Source organism: Urocampus carinirostris, chromosome 10, assembly GCF_059441175.1.
Source record: "Urocampus carinirostris isolate Australia breed hairy pipefish chromosome 10, RoL_Ucar_1.0, whole genome shotgun sequence".
NCBI lineage: Eukaryota > Metazoa > Chordata > Actinopteri > Syngnathiformes > Syngnathidae > Urocampus > Urocampus carinirostris.
This window is the reverse complement of record NC_142358.1, coordinates 23,036,544-23,057,417: the sequence shown is the minus strand read 5'-3', so window position 1 is coordinate 23,057,417 and position 20,874 is coordinate 23,036,544. Positions and strand designations below refer to the sequence as shown.

General features: G+C 40.4%; 1 protein-coding gene across 2 annotated transcripts in view; it reads right to left on the bottom strand.

Moving 5' to 3' along the window:
• Positions 1–20,874, bottom strand: part of lsamp (limbic system associated membrane protein) — a 379,231-nt gene that overhangs the window by 158,491 nt on the left and 199,866 nt on the right. The window contains exon 2 of one of the 2 annotated variants that reach the window (XM_088345225.1): positions 3,224–3,302. In XM_088345225.1, the coding sequence (XP_088201351.1) occupies positions 3,224–3,302 (79 nt within the window). Of the gene's footprint in view, positions 1–3,223; positions 3,563–20,874 lie in introns of those variants that run through there. The other variant, XM_088345224.1, reaches the window with a different exon arrangement.

Genomic DNA, 20,874 nt, shown 5'->3' with positions numbered 1-20,874 from the left:
TTAAGTGATTCAATTCAGTAGGAATTAAAGCTAAAGCTACACTGTAAAAGCCTCTAAGGCCAAAATATTGGTATGAGGCAAAATCATGTGTACAGCATGAGTCATTCTGATAGGCTGAAGCTGGGCCAGAAATTACTTTGGATTTAAAGCCGTCTTTTGTGAATAAGGAGGCAAATCTTGTCCGATCGGAGTTGGTGTAGAGTAGTGTGTGTTGACCTAAGTGTACATCTTCATTATTAAAGTCTAACTGCACATACACTACAGTTTGTGCCATTAGTGCTCTCTTATTTAAAATGTGCAAATATTATCCTACAACAATTATATAAGAAACTAATGCCACAGTCAAAATGGATTTGTGGAGGTTAAACTAAATATGTTCTTGAGTTTTGGAACCAAAATAACAACTAAATAAAAATGAACTTAAAAAAGAAGCACTGCTAACAGTGATGACTGTGATGCCATTCAAGGTTATTGGCTGCGGTTAGTGCTCTATGAGAAGCATTACACAAGGACTGAATTACCGTATGACGCAAGCTTATCATCACTAACATGCAGACATGGGTCACACATCATAGAAATACATTATTAAAATAATATTAAACGGTTAAATTTTCTTCAGTGTTAAAATGATTTATCATTTAAATTCACAATATTTTGATTTTATTTAGCAATGTTGCTGAATTTTCACATTTTGTTATGGAAATAATTAATAAAGCTAGTATGTAATGTATTGCATAAAACATAATGTACAATGTAAGGTATTATAGTGGTCTTGTTGACATTGTTATAAAACAACATATTTGTATTTTGTAACATTGCTGCTTTTCTGGTTTGAGTCTCTTGAGTTTTGTTCTGAACGAGTTGTTGTAGTAGAATTATTTTTATACAGTTTTGACATTGTATTGTTTACACTATTAGTATATTGAGTTAATTTTCAAAATATTGTGCTCAATTGACTTCTGAAAAAGCTGTTATATAAATAATTATTTTTATATTGTTGGAGTTATTGTTGTAATTATTCAACTTAAAACAAAAACATTTTGAGTGCCTGAACTATTTGTGCTGTGTTTATCATAACCATAAACATAACCGTAGGGGGGACATTATAATTATTCATTGATAATGCCATTTCATGCAGAAAGTATTGATATCTGATCAGTATCAATCTATACTACCCTGTATTTACTTGGATCGACTCAATATCAAAATCCCCAATATCTCTTACACCTAATGAGTTTAGTCAAGAAGAGAGGAAAAAAAATCCTTATCGTATACCATATAATCTCTTACGAACGCATGGCTTTGCCTCACGTGGTCTCTGACATCTGCCCTGCAGATTTGACAGCTTGCTCGGCAAGTGATTATGTTGGATGCAATTACAGTAACCTAAAAGCATGACTCAGTGTAAAGACAAAAGTCCATAAATGTCAACCCATATGTTTTAAAATACGAACCAGGAGACTGCATATTCTCATTTAACTATTTACTGGATGCAAGAACGATAGTATACACAGTTGTGGAGCCTTTTTCAGCATGACTCAGAAGCCGCACAGCCTCACCAATGTGCCAATGTGGGACCCCACAGTCTTTCTAGTTTAAGCTAAAGATGTGTGAAAGAGTGCTGTTGGATGGTAATACCCCAAGCAAGGACAAGTCACAGCAACCTAACAGGTCAGCTCATGTCTTCAAGAGGCATAATCCAACACTAGTAGCAAACGACAACGTCATCATAGATAGCTAATGAAGATGAAATCTGTAAAATCCTGCAGTGCTGTCTAATATCGATCCATTATTTTCTGCTTATCCGGGGTCGGGTCGCAGGGGCGGCAGCCTAAACAGGAAAGCCCAGACCTCCCTATCCCCAGTCACTTCTTCAAGCTCATCCGACGGGATCCCAAGGCGTTCCCGGGCGAGCCAAGAGACATAGTCTCTCCAGCGTGTCCTGGGTGGTCCCCGGGGCCTCTTGCCGATGGGAAATGCCCGGAACACCTCCCCAGGGAGGCGTCCAGGAGGCATCCTTATCAGATGCCCGAACCACCTCACCTGGCTCTTCTCAATGCCGAGGAGCAGTGGCTCTACATAGTCCCTCCCGGGTGACTGAGTTTCTCACCTTATCTCTAAGAGAGAGCCCAGCCACCCTGCAGAGGAAACTAATTTCAGCCACTCGGTGCAACATCCGTGCCCTCATGCGGACTAAGTACCAGTCCGTCGTGATGAAGAGGGAGCTGAGCTGAATGGCAAAGCTCTAGATTTACCAGTCAATCTACGCTCTACATTCACCCCCGGTCATGAAATGTGGGTCATAACCAAAAGAACACACTCCCGTATACAAATGGCTGGAATGAGTTTCCTCCGCATGGTAGCAGGACTCTCCCTTAGAGATAAGGTGAGAACTTCAGTCATCCAGGAGGGACTCGGTGTAGAGCCGCTGCTCCTCTGCATTGGGATGAGCCAGTTGAAGTGGCTCGGGCATCTGGCAAGGATGCTTCCTGGACGCCTCCACCGTGAGCTGTTCCATGTATGTCCCACCGGCAGGAGACCCCGGGGACGAGCAAGGACATGCTGGAGAGTCTATGTCTCGAGGATTGCCTGGGAAAGCCTCGGGATCCATCCGTCTTGATGGGCCAGATGGATGGGCCCGTGGCTGGATCGGTAAAGGGCAGAGAGCTCCAATCCGCCTCAGACGCCAGCAAGGTGGAGGTGGGGTACTGGTATGGGCTGCTGAGGTTGCTTTCCCTGCGACCCGATCCCGGGTAAGCAGAAGAAAATGGATGGGTGGAACTTTTTAAGGGGACCTTAAACGCAGCACTCTAACGAGAGGTGCAATTGACTGAGGTTGACAGTTTTGGAACTGTATGAGACCAACTTGATTAAAGCAAAAGCGCAGAGATCTTCCTGGATAAATATCCCCAAATTCAAACGTGTGCATGGTGTTTGTTAATGCAAGCATGCAAACCAATTCTCAAATACAATGTACGCACGAGTACACACATGCAGATTTCAGTGTCGCATTTAAAAACTATAGCGCAAAAATCATGCGTGCACCCCATTGATGGTCTAGAAATACGAACATTATTCTCGCAGCAAACTCCATTAAACGGCATAAAAAGTTGCACATGCAAAACTGCTCGCTTTCTCTGACGCACAATCAGCAGCTTTAAAAGACGCCAGAACAGTGATGCTGCGCCAGAATCCAAAAGTTCTCCCAATCATCCTTGTTTACCTTATGATGGCCGTGTCTCCCTGGCGGACAGTGATGTTGTCGGTGGCCCGCTGCATATCCACACTCCGGACGGGGAATCCTGTCGGGATAAGACATAACAGTCGGAAAAAAGAAGCCTGCAACTGCCTCCAAAGCGATTTGCGTCCGACGAGCATTTTTCTAGAAATTCTGCAACGTGCGTTTGAGCAGCGATAAATCCAGGAGAGCGAGAGGAAAACCACAAAATTAATTGTCCAGAAGTCTGCAAGTCCAGTGCAGTCCGTAAGTATTTGCAGTGCAAAACGTGCAGCGGTGTCTTTGCACGATGAATCAATGAGGCGCTATGCTTTCAGCGGACAAAAGTAGTGTGATACCCCCCTCCAACACTCCAACGCCCCCTCTGCTTCTTTCTCCCTCCCTCTCGGTGTCGCTTTGCTTATCCTGCGCCTGACTGTGATGCTCCCTATTGGTTGTCAGGACAACAGCACCCCCCGAGGTCCCTTTAAGCGGCACACATAGTGGGCAATGAGGGGATAAAACACACGCGCGTCCACACAAGTAAGATACGTCTAAAAGTTTCGAAAATAATTATACAAGTTTGAATAGATCCATTCACAGCCTACGTCACCACCGTAGCACCACAGGATGCGTGCACATTGTTGACCCAAAGCACGGGGAAAGCAGTGCGAGTTTGAATAGAGCGAGCTCATATTTGTACGTTGGCTTGCATATGTAAAGACGCAGTTTATATACACAACCTGCCCAGCTGTTTTGTGTATAGGTGCACTAATCACAATTTTAAGGAATGCTTTTTCTTTTGCAATTTGCAGAAGAAACAGACCTTTTCAAAAGCACTGCAAGCTAGTAGAACATCTGACTGGACAGAGGACATAATTAGGAATTATGTCCATGTCATATTTGGTAAATTATAGCAATCTGGTTTAGATAAGCTTGAATCTAGAATACCTTGGTAAGTGTAAGTAGGATAGGTGTCTGCCACGACTGGTGCTAGCTAGTAGATTTGTCACCGCAACACATAACAATAATACTATAGTGATGCATACTTTATATATTGCAGCACAACACGATATATATTTAATAATAATACAGGGAGTGCAGAATTATTAGGCAAATGAGTATTTTGACCACATCATCCTCTTTATGCATGTTGTCTTACTCCAAGCTGTATAGGCTCGACAGCCTACTACCAATTAAGCATATCAGGTGATGTGCATCTCTGTAATGAGAAGGGGTGTGGTCTAATGACATCAACACCCTATATCAGGTGTGCATAATGGGTCAGAAGAGGGACTTGACAGGCTCTGAAAAGTCAAAAATAGTGAGATATCTTGCAGAGGGATGCAGCACTCTTAAAATTGCCAAGCTTCTGAAGCGTGATCATCGAACAATCAAGCGTTACATTCAAAATAGTCAACAGGGTCGCAAGAAGCGTGTAGAAAAACCAAGGCGCAAAATAACTGCCCGTGAACTGAGAAAAGTTAAGCGTACAGCTGCCAAGATGCCACTTGCCACCAGTTTTGCCATATTTCAGAGCTGCAACATCACTGGAGTGCCCAAAAGCACAAGGTGTGCAATACTCAGAGACATGGCCAAGGTAAGAAAGGCTGAAAAATGACCACCACTGAACAAGACACACAAGCTGAAACGTCAAGACTGGGCCAAGAAAAATCTCAAGACGGATTTTTCTAAGGTTTTATGGACTGATGAAATGAGAGTGAGTCTTGATGGGCCAGATGGATGGGCCCGTGGCTGGATCGGTAAAGGGCAGAGAGCTCCAATCCGCCTCAGACGCCAGCAAGGTGGAGGTGGGGTACTGGTATGGGCTGGTATCATCAAAGATGAGCTTGTGGGGCCTTTTCGGGTTGAGGATGGACTCAAGCTCAACTCCCAGTCCTACTGCCAGTTTCTGGAAGACACCTTCTTCAAGCAGTGGTACAGGAAGAAGTCCGCATCCTTCAAGAAAAACATGATTTTCATGCAGGACAACGCTCCATCACACGCATCCAAGTACTCCACAGCGTGGCTGGCAAGAAAGGGTCTAAAAGAAGAAAAACTAATGATATGGCCTCCTTGTTCACCTGATCTGAACCCCATAGAGAACCTGTGGTCCCTCTTCAAATGTGAGATTTACAAGGAGGGAAAACAGTACACCTCTCTGAACAGTGTCTGGGAGGCTGTGGTCGCTGCTGCACGCAATGTTGATCGTGAACAGATCAAAGCACTGACAGAATCCATGGATGGCAGGCTTTTGAGTGTCCTTGCAAAGAAAGGTGGCTATATTGGTCACTGATTTGTTTTTGTTTTGTTTTTGAATGTCAGAAATGTATATTTGTGAATGTTGAGCTGTTATATTGGTTTCCCTGATGAAAATAAATAATTAAAATGGGTATACATTTGTTTTTTGTTAAGTTGCCTAATAATTATGCACAGTAATAGTCACCTGCACACACAGATATCCTCCTAAAATAGCTAAAACTAAAAAAGCCCCACTCCAACTTCCAAAATATTCAGCTTTGATATTAATGAGACTTTTGGGTTCATTGAGAACATTCTTGTTGTTCAATAATAAAATTAATCCTCAAAAATACAACTTGCCTAATAATTCTGCACTCCCTGTACACTATTATAGGGCAGCACGGCGGCGCAGCGGTTAGTGCGTGTGCGGCACAGTTCTAAGGTCTTGGGAACCTCCTGTGTCAAATCCAGCTACCGGACTTACTGTGCGGAGTTTGGATGTCCTCCCCGTGCTTGCGTGGGTTTCCTCCGGGCACTCCGGTTTCCTCCCACATTCCAAATACATGCATTTCAGATGGATTGGCTGGTCCAAATTGTCCCTAGGTGTGAATGGGCGAGCGAGTTGTCTGTCCCTGTGTGCCCTGCGACTGGCTGGCAACCAGTTCAGGGTGTCCCCTGCCCACAGTCCGATGATTGCTGGGATGGGCTCCAGCACCCCCGCGACCCTACTGAGGATAAGCGGTGCAGCTAATGAGATGTGAATACACTATTATATTATTAATATGAATTATTATTGTTTAATTGTTGTTATCATTATTATTATTGATCCCACCAACACAAACAATGTATCTGAGGTGAGTGCAAGGCAAGGGAAGTCAATTCTTCTATGTTGTCAAGTTGGAACTAAGCTAGAGAAAATACAATCTGGTCTTCTGACCCTCTATTTTAATTCATTTAACCAGCTTGCATAAACAAATGTGTTTTGTCAGGTATAAACTGACATAGACACCCTGAACTGGTTCCCAGCCAGTTGCAGGTCACACAGAGACAGACAACTCACTCGCCCATTCACACCTAGGGACAATTTGGACCGGCCAATTAACCTGACATGCATGTTTTTGGAGTGCCCGGAGGAAACCAACGCAAGCACGGAGAGAACATGCAAACTCCACACAGGAGGTTCAATCTCATGACCTCAGAATTAAGCCGCACACGCGCTAACCGCTGCGCCGCCGTGCTGCCCCGTGAGAAGTCTAACATATTCTAAATACAGTATATGAAGATGTTTGTATACAACTAACAAGAAAATACTTAGACTGACAAAGTATACTTGAGCAAGGGGTAATATCAGTGGCGGGCCATGAATTTCACTGTTATGCCTTCAATAATGGCCTTTAGTGGTGTGTCATTCTCGGAATAACAGACTCTATGAGCCAGGGTTCTAAAATTTCTTTCCTACCATCTCCAAATGCGTACAATACTGATAGCAATTTCATGTTAAATGTTGTAATTTATTCTTATTTGACTCTTTCATTTAATATTGTTTTGTCAGCAACTTTATAGGCTTCGCATGTTTTTCTGTGGTAGCTTTCTAGCTTGGTGTTTGATTACTACGGTAATCAAGCACTATATGTATGTATGCCAACCCTCATTTTATATCATCAATACAATATATGTTAGCAGTATTTCCAAGTTTCAGTGTTGCTGGTATGACTTGGTTATATTCAATTTCTTTATTTGTTCATTATTATTATTTTAAGATTGGTTAATGCGCATATACTTATCTGGTTACACACTTACGGGTTACATTTTTCTCCTCCCATATGTGATCACTTGTCATGATATCCCTCTATTGCAAATCTCCCTCGTCACCATTTAACATAAATACAATTTATTTCTAAAGCACTTTTCAGGCAAAAAAAGTTCCACTCAAAGTGCTGTATACAAACATTTAGCAAACAACAAGACGGTAAAATCCCCAAGCTAGCAATACTCTTTTTGGGAAGACCAGAGTGCAAGGTATTACAATAATCTATGGAATGGAAATATTTACAAGCATGCATCAGTACCTCTGCGTTTGCCTGAGAGAGAGAAATGAGTGGACTCTGGCTATATTTTTGAAATGATAAAAAACAATTTTAGTAAGTTTTCAATACGTGGAATTTCTTTTAGCTCAAATTCAACAATAACGTCTACATTTTTAAACTGTCCGTCTCCTTGGCTCTGTGCTAGTTTGTTTTTTTTCCTTGCCACATCCCAAGCCCTCTTGTTTCTGCCTCTTTTTATTCCAGATTATCAAACCCTTGCTCGCTCTCCCTGATCAAGAGTACTGCCTGACACACTCTTAGTCTGTCAGCTTCCCTGTTTGGATTCACTGGAACACACTGCATTTTGGACCACGATTGGCGCCTTGCTAACTGACTTCCTATGTACCAAACCATGCATAAATTAAAGAACCCTGAATGTTGTACTAATCGGTTGTATTTTTTTCACTTTTCTTCCACACTGCACCAATTAGTACCTTTGTTTTATGGCTCTTTTATATTTTGAGGTTTCAGGGAACACTGAATTTGATAAACATGTTAGTCATTCAAAAATTGCACATAATTACTAACGTCTGCAGAATGTCAACAAACTGACAAACACATGTATTACTTAAGCGAGGCATGTCCAAAATCCGGCCCACAGGCCAGTTACGACCCGTGATCAAATTTTTACTGACCCCCAGCCTCTCTCTCTCTCTCTCTCTCTCTCTCCCCCTCACCTTACTTTGTCTGTTTCTTCCGCTGACTCTTTTTCTTTCTGTCGTTTTACTTCTCTTATTCGTTTTATCTTTCTCTTCTTTCACTTTCTTTTTCCCTCTATATTAATTTCTCTCTTATTTTCCATTCATATTTCTATTCTGCTCTCTCTTTTTCTCTCACTGTTACTCTGTCTCCCTTGTTCTCCATATCTGTTTATCACTCTCTCTTTCCCTGCCTCTCTTTCTCTGTCTTTTTCTCCCTCTCTCTTTCTCTTAAACTTACTAGTCCGGCCCCCGTGAGATTTTTTTTATAGCATTTGTGGCCCCCAGCTAAAATGAGTTTGACATCCCTGCCTTAGACAAAGGAGCATATCAGAAACCCAAGGTTGTACATGGTTTCCTCTGGTAGAAATTTTGATCTACCAGTAATAATGACCCTCACTGAGTCTATTCTCACCTCCTCCATCACCAGCTGACGTTTGGTAGCAAGCCCTACGCACAGATAGAATGATGTGCTTTAGTCTGCAGGTCTCTCAGACCTCAGGCCAAGCTGTAAAGACGACGGTACCATGTGTTACCCTTCTGGCAAAGGGATAAAGTACTTCAAGACAATACTCTCATAGGAGTATCCTCTTGTGATCTGAAATGCATAGTCATGGATGTATAGGCTATAATATGCAATTAAGTTTCCATTCTCCAAAATGCTAAGACTTGTTTTTAATTGAAGGTTCATCAAACTCAGATTACACAGTGGACTTATTACCAATCAGGATAATTACTTTGGTATCACTCTTAAAGTGGATCTTACCCAAAAATCTCATCTCATCTCATTAGCTGCAACGCTTATCCTCAGTAGGGTCGCGGGGGTGCTGGAGCCCATCCCAGCAATCATCGGGCAGTGGGCAGGAGACACCCTGAACTGGTTGCACTAAACTCAGCCAATCACCTTGAATGGCATCACAGCCAATCGCAGGGCACACAGGGACAGACAACTCGCTCGCTCATACACACCTAGGGACAATTTGGACCGGCCGATCCACCTGAAATGCATGTCTTTGGAATGTGGGAGAAAACCGGAGTGCCCGGAGGAAACCCACGCAAGCACGAGGAGAACATACAAACTCCGCACAGGAAGTCCGGTAGCTGGATTTAAACCCACACAGGAGGTTCCCAAGACCTTAGAACTGTGCCGCACATGCGCTAACAACTGCGCCGCTGTGCTGCCCCTTACCCAAACATATTCACTACAATAACAGGTTTACAGGGACAGTGGGTATTATATTTTTCAGTAGATGTCACTACTTTTATGTAGTGCAACTGGAAATGAGTGCTAAAAAGTACTCAGATAAATGCAAACTAAGGAGACTCAAAGGCACCAAACCTTTTTCAAATTGATTTGCTCAGCCATTTGCCAGGGTTTTTGGGGGGGGTATCTGTAGAAGTTGAGTGGCAGACAACGATTCCAGCTACCTCTAGGTCAAATGTGCCAAACCCATGGCCCACCAGACAATACTAAGAGAAGCACAAGAGAAAAATGAGCTGCATAACATCAAACAATGACTTGCAGTTTTAAATGTTTCCAATTTATGTTGCCAAAGCTAAGCACCGTTGGAAAAGGCACCCACCGTAACTGTATTTGCTGACTATCCTTAATCAACCAGAGAACATTGAAGGGAACCCTTCTCAATGTTATTTTATTTAAAATAACAGTTGCATAAACACTGTTTAAGGCAGGGGTGGCAAACTCATTTAACATCGCGGGCCACATATGACCTCGGTAGATGTCAAGTGGGCCAAACTATTATAATAATACCATACAATCTATACAGAATTCCACCATGCTTTTATTTAGTAAAGCAGCTGACTAATATTAAATTACCCATTTGACAGTAAGGATTCATATTCACAGAGCTGTATTCTTTATTCTAAGGCAGCATTTTAAAGGCGTTAGTCTTGTCTGGACTTGCTTCTGTTCCTGATATTTAGCATCTTTTATGCCTGTACAAATGCTTCAATACCAGGTGTCATGTCCTGACTAGCTGACACTTTAGAATGTCATTTAAATCTTGTTTGTGAGCTTTGAACACATTTTTGTTTCATTGACATTCATTATTGAGAAGATTTTTTTACAAAGGTAGGTTGCTCCAAACATGCACAAAATTTTAGCAGCCAGGGCTGTTCATTTTGGGCACCCTGGTAGTAAATGCTGATACAATTTGTCCAGCCCTACAAAGGCAAATTTGCCCTTCAAATCTGCATCACACTGCATTGATCGAATACCGCCCCCCCCCCCTGCTCTCTAGTGGACAGTTCGTGAATTGCATATTATGAAAAATATGCATTCCATGTCGTTAGTGCATTTTTTTCCACTTTTAAATAATCCTGCAGGCCTGATTGAACGTCCTTGGGGCCGGTTCCGGCCCGCAGGTCGTATGTTTGACAAAGCTGGTTTAAGTCAATAAGAAAAAAATAGCACCTAGAAATGTAAAGAAGCTTTAGTTCCACTCTATAATAGACATGAAATACAACAGCAAAGTTCGAATATTAATGTACGCATTTTGACACCCAAAAAAATAAAAACACGGTTAATAAACACTACACAAGTAGTGGTAGTAGACCTTTTTTTGAAAGTGGGTTCATAATAAAGAAGGGGAAAAACAGCACCAGCAAAAAAAAAAAAAAAAAAAAGGAATTGAAACTAATTCCAAAACGAATAAACAGTGAGTGAAAATGAGAAAAAATAAAATTGTAAGAAGAATGATATGTATTATATATATATATATATAATTATATAATTCTGTAAAACCTCGTATGGTGTACTTATGCATACTATATGCATCATAATCTTACCCGCTGTATTTTTAAAACACTCCATTATGTGGTATATAAAGCACCCCAGGTTATAAGGCACACCTTCAAATTTCTGTCCACATTGGGGGTTTGTGGTGGTCCTTATAATCTGGAAAATACAGTTGTATCTGTTCACACAACAAAAGACCATTTTTGACTAAATATTCTTTAGACAAAGAAGCTAACTAAGTAAAATGTATGCATGGTCATTCTTAGACTTTTGCTTGTGGCCTCATACTATTTATTCCTATTTATAGTTCATTTGCAAGCTGCAATTTGGCAAAAAGAATAAACACCTTCAGATAAATGAATTCATATTTATATGTTAATTGAGATAAATAACCACAACAAAAAAACGTTTTTTTCTTTCTCACACTCTTATTCAAAATCCCTGTGTTCATTTATTCTTAATCCCTCCTAAAACAGGGGTCTCAAACTCACGGCCCATGCGCTGTTTGCGGCCCTCAGTATGATAGCTTGAGGCTCTGCCTTTATGAGAACTTTAAAGGGACAGTCTGTTACAGTTGATCTTGCAGTATCCTGTTGTGCAACCGAAAACTAAAAGAGATAACTTTTTTTGCCCAGCCTTTTTTCAGGTGTTTATTTATTTATTTTTTGGTACCGGTGGCAGCACGATGACGGACGAATATGGCGTCACCCCCTGGGTGAGGCTCTTGTTATGTAAAATAAATAACATTGTTTTGACTCACAAGTATTTAAATACACAGCACTTCCACATGGTAGTCCATGCATTTTTGATTATTATTTAAATCAATATATTTTTTACTGGGTGACATTTTTTACCACTATGAGGCACTGAAAAAATAGACACTGTCCCCTTAAGTGCAGCCAGAGCTAATTATGGACTAATTTATTACAGATTGATTTATTTATCTTATTTATTCTTAATGTTTTTTTAACTTTTTCTGTGAATGGCATTTAAAAAATATATATTTAGAAAAAGAGGAATATTTTTATTTAGACCTTGGTGCCATCGGCCCCCAGGTACATTGAGTTTGAGAACCCAGTTTTAAATTATAGTGCTTCTGTAGGGTTCATCGTGTTTATGCCAGAGAGTCAGGAAGTTAATTTTCATTTTAGAACGTTTAACAAAGAACTGACTTGACTGACTGACTTTAATTGTCATATCAATCCTAAAATGGATAATACTTTGGATCACTTTGGGTTGATTGCTGATGTATACGTTTTTATCAAAATTAAATAAACAAAATCGACAATTTAATCTTAGCCTTCCTTTTTTTGGTCTCGTCAGCCCTTAAAACCTCCGCAGTGGACCCAGTCTCTATCCGCACAAACAACATTTTCCCCATCTTCCGAGAGAAGAATTGCTTTCAGCCAGCTATTTGGGGTCATCTTTTCTTTAGCCATTTCCTTCTAGCAGTGCATTAAGCTGACAAAGAACTTGCTGCAAAGGACTGATTTTGCTACAATTGATATATGGTATGTTCCATTGAAAACCTTTTGGGAACAACACAATAAATCCCACTTTGCACTTTTGACCAAAACGAATGATTATATATACACATCTATACAATATATGTATACAAAAATATTTTAAATTCACCAGATTAAAAAGGCTAGCCATACTTTATCATCTTTTCCTTTTAGATCCTTTCTGCCAGATTCACAGTGATGAATGCCGTAATTTCATGGGAGACCACAGTTAAAGCTCACTCTGGCCCCAGAAGGCATAAAACCTACATTTAAATCTCCAACAAAATCTATTCAAAACGATAAATATAAACACGGCCGTAGGACCAACATGCTCACAGCCTTTGTGCCTTATTCTGTGAAATTAATAATGCAGACCTGCTCATTTTTCAGTATGAAAGAAACATGCTTAGCTTCCCTCAGAGGACTACAGAGCCTGCGGGTCCTCACTTTTCATCCGCATTCTCTAATCTACATGCTGTATCCATTGTTTTTAATATCAAAAGAAGAAACCATTTGCACAAATTGAATCAATCCCAGATTTGCCTCCCATCTCGACAATGACAAAAAAAGAAAACAAACAAAGCAAGGACTTAAATATTGTCCCATAGATGTCTACATGTAAGACGCAAAGACATTACAGACACTGCCCTACTTACGAACGTTATAAGTTCCTAAGGATCGTTCGTAAGTTGAATTTGTTTGTAAGTTGCTTTATTGCTATATTTTGTATGGAATGTATGTTTAAGGTTTTTATAAGTATGTTTAAGGCTTGTATAAGTAACCTGTATTGTTTTGTACTAAAAAATAAAATAATATGCTCTATAGAGATAAATGAAGTGAGGTTTAACTTACTTTTGGAAGATAAGCTTCAAGAGGTTCCCCTCTGTGGTAGAGAGTGGATGAAAAAAAACGATCCAACCATTTTTCAACCACATCAAATTTTCTTATCACACTTTCATTTCAAATTAACCGACTCGCCTCTTCTTTAAACTTTACACCAACCATATTGAATAGATGCACAAAATATCAAACAATAAAAACATTAATGTTTTTAGTGAGCTGGAGATACAGTATAGAATCTTTACACACAAACTAGGAAGAGGAAGCAGATTTCTACTTCGGGGTGGATGCTGGGTGACCTTTTACAGCGCCACATGCTGGTAGTGGAGGAAAGAAGCACTACAGTAATGTCCTCTACTCGGAAAAAGGTGCACACAATACAAAATCTAACTTACAGCAATGTCCGAACATCCCGAACATTTTTTTCGTATCTACAGTTTTTCTTAAGTCGAATGGTCGTGAGTACCGGAGCGTCTGTACTAACAAGAAAGTATTCAAATAAATGATAAATGAAGGGGGTTCAGTATTAGGTAAACGTAGAAATCACACATAACAATTTTTATGGAGTCATCAACGTAGCCCAGAAGATCATTGGCTGCCCTATACCTAGTCTGGAGGACATTTTGGGCTTGCGATACCATAGCAGTGCCAACAACATACCAGCTTTTCTCTTTGAAGTCTTTATTATACGTTTATTCTGGAGTGTCATGTTTGATCTTGGTGTAGACACTGTTTATGATGTTGTTGTCAATGAAAATGACGATAATTCAATTTACAGTTAATGCCCTATTTGTGAATAGTATGAAGATGCTTCGGTGTCTGATTGCAAAAGCAATCATGTCGATGATTAAAAATCACAAAGGGTGTAATCTTAAAATCTCGATTTATGGTTCACGGATCCCTTAACCGCATGGGTCGTCGGGGCACCAATGAGAACGCAACTCTGGACAGCCTTCTCCGCTGTTGAAGGTCCATACCATGTTCTTGGGTCGTGGCAAAGTTGGCACCAGTCAATTCCTTAATGTTGTGGGCCCAGTTCTTTGTTGGTCTTTCTCTCCTCCTGCCTTCTTTGACTGTGTCCTGGATAATTATCTTGGTCAATCCTGATGATCTTGTGACATGACCATGCTAGAGGAGTCCGTCCATGAATAGTTGAGGAAAGTTCTTCGTAGGGTCCAATGTGCCATCTGAAGGCATTGCACACTGTTTCGTCTGACACATGGGTAAAGTAGCTGATCTCTAGAAGTTTCCTGGAGCATTGCATCTCCAAGGCCTGTTTTTTTTCCTGTTTTGCTGTGTGAGTCCATGTCTCGCAAGCATTGAGGAAGATGGAAGGAACCAGCGCTTGCATGAGGCTGATCTTTGATTTCTCTGCTATGTTCTTGTCCCTACAGATGGGTTTAGGTCTGGCAAGTGAGGCTGTGGTTTGAGCTATCCTAGCCATGATTTCTGGTTTTCTCTTGATATGACAGCTACAAGATACCAATAATCCCCAAGATATCACCAAAAACATCATCATCAACCACAGAGAGGTAGATTCTTAAACTGATACAATCACTTAAATATTGTCAAATGAGGATTGTTATTTAGCAAATGTAGTCAATATTTTCCTCTAATCACCAGTTTGTGAAAATTCCATCACAATATTGAGCTTTAAACTGCGTCTCTGACCTTCCTTCTTTATAATTATGACAACTAGGTGTACATTTATTCAGATAACAGTGTATGCACCCTTTTCTGCTTGTTTGTTTTGTTCCACACAGCATTACTCCATCCATCCATCCATTATCTGGACCGCTTATCCTAAATAGGGTCACGGGGGTGCTGGAGCCATCCCAGCTCTCTTCGGGCAGTAGGCAGGGGACACCCTGAACTGGTTGCCAGCCAATCGCAGGGCACACAGTGACTAACAACTCACTCGCTCATTCACGCTTAGGGACAATTTGGACCAGCCAATTAACCTGACATGCATGTTTTTGGAATGTGGGAGGAAACCGTAGTGCCCGGAGGAAACCCTAGCAAGCATGGGGAGAACATGCAAACTCCACACAGTAAGTTCGATCCCATGACCTCAGAACTGCGCCGCACACACGCTAACCACTGCGCCGCCGTGCTGCCACAGCATTAATGTTTATTAAGATAAGCTTCTTCTGAAAACAAATTTAAAATAGGTCAAACAGCTGGAACATGGACAAATAAAACAAACCAAAAATGCCATAGGTTTTTCTTTGTATATATGACATATTCACACCTTGTGTGCAGACTATGAATGCAATGTGAGCTTTGCTTCGTGCCTTCCCTGGGAAAGGTATGGTAATTGTGAAATGCCTTGCCATGTACATGCAAAATTAATATATTCTTAATCAGATTTTTTTGTCCATATACTACATATAGGTTTTAGACAAAATATTTTATGATGTATCATTTATCATCACCCCAAAAAATGGAAGTACTAAGCTACATTTTATGACTTAACCTATGATTTGTTAGAACCATTAATTTGACTGATCACTCTTAAAATGTGGTGTGTTATTTTTCACAATAACTCAAGACTCGAAGGTTACAACTTGAATTACTTGGGACTTGGCCTTGCTACTCAGGATGAGACTCACTCCCAGCAAATAACACAATAGTGCATTTTTCGCTTTAAAAACGATTAAATTGAACCCTAGACCTGTGCACCATGGAGATGAGCGCTAAGCAGCCGGTCGCTATGCCGCCAAAAGTAAATCAATTAAATATAAAATAAGAAGAATACATTAGAAAACAATTGTGCGGATTGGTCACTATGTCTGTCCATAATTTGTATTCATCCTTGTGCTCTGCAACACTCATTTTCGTTTGGACTACACAATATAGCGCAATTTAGTGGCCGCATATAACACAGTGTCCCTTTAGATCATGTCTAACTTTTTAGAACCCAGTTTTCTGGTTCTTCTTCTCCAAAGTTCAAAATCAAAATCTGAAAAAAATGTCAATGATAACACATGTTCAAAGGACAGTGTATATTATTTGACCACTAGATACCACTGTATTGTGTTGTGCAACAGAAAATGAGTGCTAAAAGGCACACAAAAGAATACAAACTACATAGACTCAAAGTGAACAACCTGTGCCACTTTTTTTTTCTTATGATAATTATTATGATAAATATAATTATAGTAATACATAACAATTGATAATAATATGTTTTATTTAGTAGCACTTTTTCAGGATACCCAAGGCCAGGTAATCTAAAAAGTAATATTGATAAAAACCCAAAATATAATCAAAGTAAAGTAAAAATAAAAATAAAAATGTTTTTGGGTACCAGTAGCAGCAAGATAGCGGACAAATAGGTCAAGCAAGGCTCATGTTGTGTAAAATAAATCCAAATTTCTTGACCTATCAGTATTGAAACAATTGCAGTTTTATATAATGATGAATCTTTTCTTATTGTTATAAATGAATGCTGTTTTTGTACTTTAATATATTAAGTCTTTTTGACCACTAGGAGGCAATAAATAATACACACTGTGCCAAAAGCGATGCAATTTCGTACTAGAACATTCTTGCATGTAATACAAAACAGCTCGATACCACAAAGCCAAATATTTGACTCACAAAAAAGTCAATTTTTCCTACTGTCTGCACACAGCACTCATCTCTCTTCTGTTCCGCTATCTATTAAGTCCTATCAATTTAAATGAAAACAAACAAACGCATAAAGACAAAAAAAAAACATTCTCATCGGAGTAACTGCAACCATAAATTAAGGGGTGCAGGCATGAATTCAAATGGTTTATCATCCATGAAATTGCATATAATGGAAATTTGTCGTCTGCTGATGTGCTGATTATTACCCGAACAGAAGCTGAAATGAAGGAAAAGGGCTGCCTATGACTGATGTGTGTGATGCCTGCATTTGGTTGGGGAGTTAGTAGCAAGACAAAATGTTTGAAAACAGCATGTCTGGCATGCTTTTATGAACAAGTTCTACTCCTAATTGCATCTTGAGGGAGGCTGATGGCAATGAAGGCTACTACTGTTAACAACCAATCACTATTTTATAAAAGGATAACTTTTTTATTCAATCATAATCCATTTTTAAAAGAAAACACTGTCAATAATTTAACATGCATGGCAATATTTACAATCGAGGCTGATAATATAATCACAGAAAGAAGATATATTTTTGTAAACCGCATCCCATCATCCACAAATCATAACTGTGCTCAGTGTTAAATCACCCTCTATATCTTTTTAGCTGAAGTGGCGTATATGTATAGTATACAAAAACTGCATTCCGACTCCAGTCAAAGCCTCCTTCGCATTGGAGAAGGAAGATATCGCAGCCTCATTTATTTATGACTTCGCCCGAGCTCCCGTTTTATATTCGGTCTTTTTTCCCCCTAAAAAGCTCAGCACCTTTGCCACACTCTGGCTGTGCTTTTCAATGCTACATTTTCCCCTGCTTTTGAGTTCAATATGAAACTTGTGTTTCATAGGGTTTACAAAGCTTTTTGGGTGACATATACTGGACGACCTCAGTCATCGCAGTTAATAGGGCGCCGAAACCCCTGCGATTAAGAGACTGGCTAGCTGCACGCTTGGTTTGGCTATTCTACCTTTGGATTTAGCCAGGTCTATGTGATGTTTAAAATACAACTGTCCCAAATGTAGCGATTTCCCACGAGTTGTACTTCCGTTTCATGGGTAATGAATCTGGTGTTGGTGAGATACACGCTTGGCAGGAGGTGGCTTTTGAGAGTTTTAAAGTAACCTAGCCTCTGTTGGCCAATTTGCGGGGCCGCTATTACCTTCTCTCCCTACGCCGCCTCAGTCACTTACTTAACAATCCACAAAGCGCCCACTGGTGATCACACTTTCTTTGCACCCTCCTAACTTTCCTCAGAGTCTGATATAATTGATTAATTTCTCTTCTGATGTAGCGGGCTCCTAAAATACTAGCTGTAGCTGTGCTTGGCGGGTCTTTTTTTGGGTGGACACCTTGACTTGTGCGCCTTGAGCACCCCGGCTGTTAACTGGTAGCATACACCGGGCTATCACAGTGGGAAACACTGACAATCACACCCACCCGACACCAAAAGCCCTTTCTAACCTGTCTCTGTCAGATCATTTGCTTTTTGCTGTCTGCTGCTGCAAAAAAAAATGCACCATACGTTGATATTGATGACAATTAAATTCAAGATCCACAAAGTAGTGAACCAGCAATAACTGAGGTGTGTAGTAGCGAGTTGTCTCTGTACCGTATTTGCCACACTTTAAGGCACACTGGATTGTAAAGTACACCCCCAATAAATAGTCTTATGTGATATTTTACATATAAGGTGCACAGGATTATTAGGCACATAAGATTAAATCTTCTGTAGAGGACAGGGTTTTACATACATTTAAAAGTCCTGTGATCTTGCGTTGATCTGTCAGAATTAATTACTGATCACCAACGCAAATGTTAATTAATGTTAGATTGCGACATGAAGTGCACTATAACCTATCCACTTAACTACAAGGAATAGTGACGACACATGAAAATGCATTAGGTCTCATCACATCAGCACAATATTTTTATTTAAGGTACCTAATTGTTAATGTTATTACTGGGCCAAGACACAAGAATACTGTCAGACATTAAAACCGGTCTGTGGTACAGCAGACTCACAAAGTCTTTATGAAGCACACGGTATTCTCAACTGCGTGATGAGGATGGCATTGCACGAAGTAACTCGCTCGTTCTGAATTAAATAAAGCAACGGCAATATCAGAAGTTATGTGCAGTCTTCTTCAAATACATAAAAAAAAACCATTCAACTGAGGAAATGTGAAGCAAATTTCTCTTTACTATAACATATCTATTACTTGGACTAAAAATAGTTTGAACATTAGATAAGACCCAATGCCTATTCATCTGTCATCTCTATCCTCATGGTCCAGAGAATAGGATCCACGCTCTTCCAACTGTCAACCGCTGTATTTTATTTTATGTAATTCTGAACAACTACTTATGTCCCTGGTGACCTGGTGTCAAGACAAGAACGGAAACAGGACTCACGTTTACCACAAGCTTTACTGAAGAAATGAGGAAGGGCTGCGCCCACGGTTCGATGTTCGCTGGACAAGGGAAGCTGGTCGCTCTCGTACTCAGCTTGTCATCCGAACACGGAATTGGATCTTCCGTAGCAAGCGATGGCTGTGTCAGGGACGGGAAAACTGGTCGGTCGCCGGGACTGGAGCGCAGAAACATGGTCGGGGTCGGAAACGAGTCGTAAGCCAGAACGGGAGAGTAGACGTGGTGGGGATCAAAAGCGGGTCATAAGTCGGGAAGGAAGAGCAGACGTGGTCGAGATCAAAATGGGTCATAGCCGGAGACAAACGGGAGCAAAAACGGAACAGGGAGTAACGGGTCGAAAAAAGGCTTGCCTTAAAAAACAGAGCTTCGCAGACGGACTGACAACAGGGGACAGAAAGGAGTGGGTTCGATTAGGGACAGGGAGCCAATCAGAGTCCAAGGCAGTTGCCGCCAAAGGAGCGGGCACAGGTGAGTCACATCGGTAATCATGACACCTGGTGGTTAGGATACAGTGCTGTTACCATTGCTAATCAGTGCAAAATTCATCGACTGGTTTGTATTTCCCCAACTATAGTAAGTATTTCCAAATCTGTCCGCTCATTAAGTGCAGCAGAGTATTAGGTGCACACTCAAATTTCTGGTAAATTTGGAGTTTTGGGTTGCGCTTTATAGTCCTGATTAAAACCAATTAGTGTTATTTGTGAGACTACAGTATTTTCCTAAGTGAAAATTAAATATATGAATTAAAATCAAACAGGCAGGACCTTTGTGTCTTTAAATACTTTAAAATGTTATTTGGATTGTGTGTTTGTGTATACGTGCAGTTATTTGTTCAACTCATTGACTCAGCCTTTTTGGCACGTTGCTAAATCAAATCAACAAGTTTTATAACACCAGGGTCAGCAAACTGGCTTTAGGATGTGGGTGGGACAAGCTGTACTGTGAAATTTCTTGGTACACAACAGAAAAAAACGATTATTTTCTGAAGGGTGCTACTACATCAGCTATTATCTTGGTATGTGCAAATTATTTGCTGGGTTTGTTAACATGTTGAACGCACTTCTTAGATGGATATTTAGATCCAGTTCTGCCACCAAGTAAAGTTAATCCGAAGGTAATGTAGTTTTCCATATTTTATTTCGATAGAAACTCTCAGACCAGAAGTGACGTCACATTGAGAGCATATTGCTTCAGCATTTAAAAATCCACATTGACACATGGGATATTCACCATCAACGGCAAACCGCCTCTGTTGTGGTGTTGTCTGTAAGTTGTTTGAAAGTTTCTGACAATTTTCTTTATGTAGATAACTATTTTGGATGTGATTCACAAAATTTGCTGAATAAGTCGTGGTTTTTGTCAATCATTTGTGGTGTGGGATTAGACACACAGTATTATGTTGGTATGTTTCCATTTTACTGTGTTTTGGAATAAAGTGGAGCTAGGACGCTATTGTTG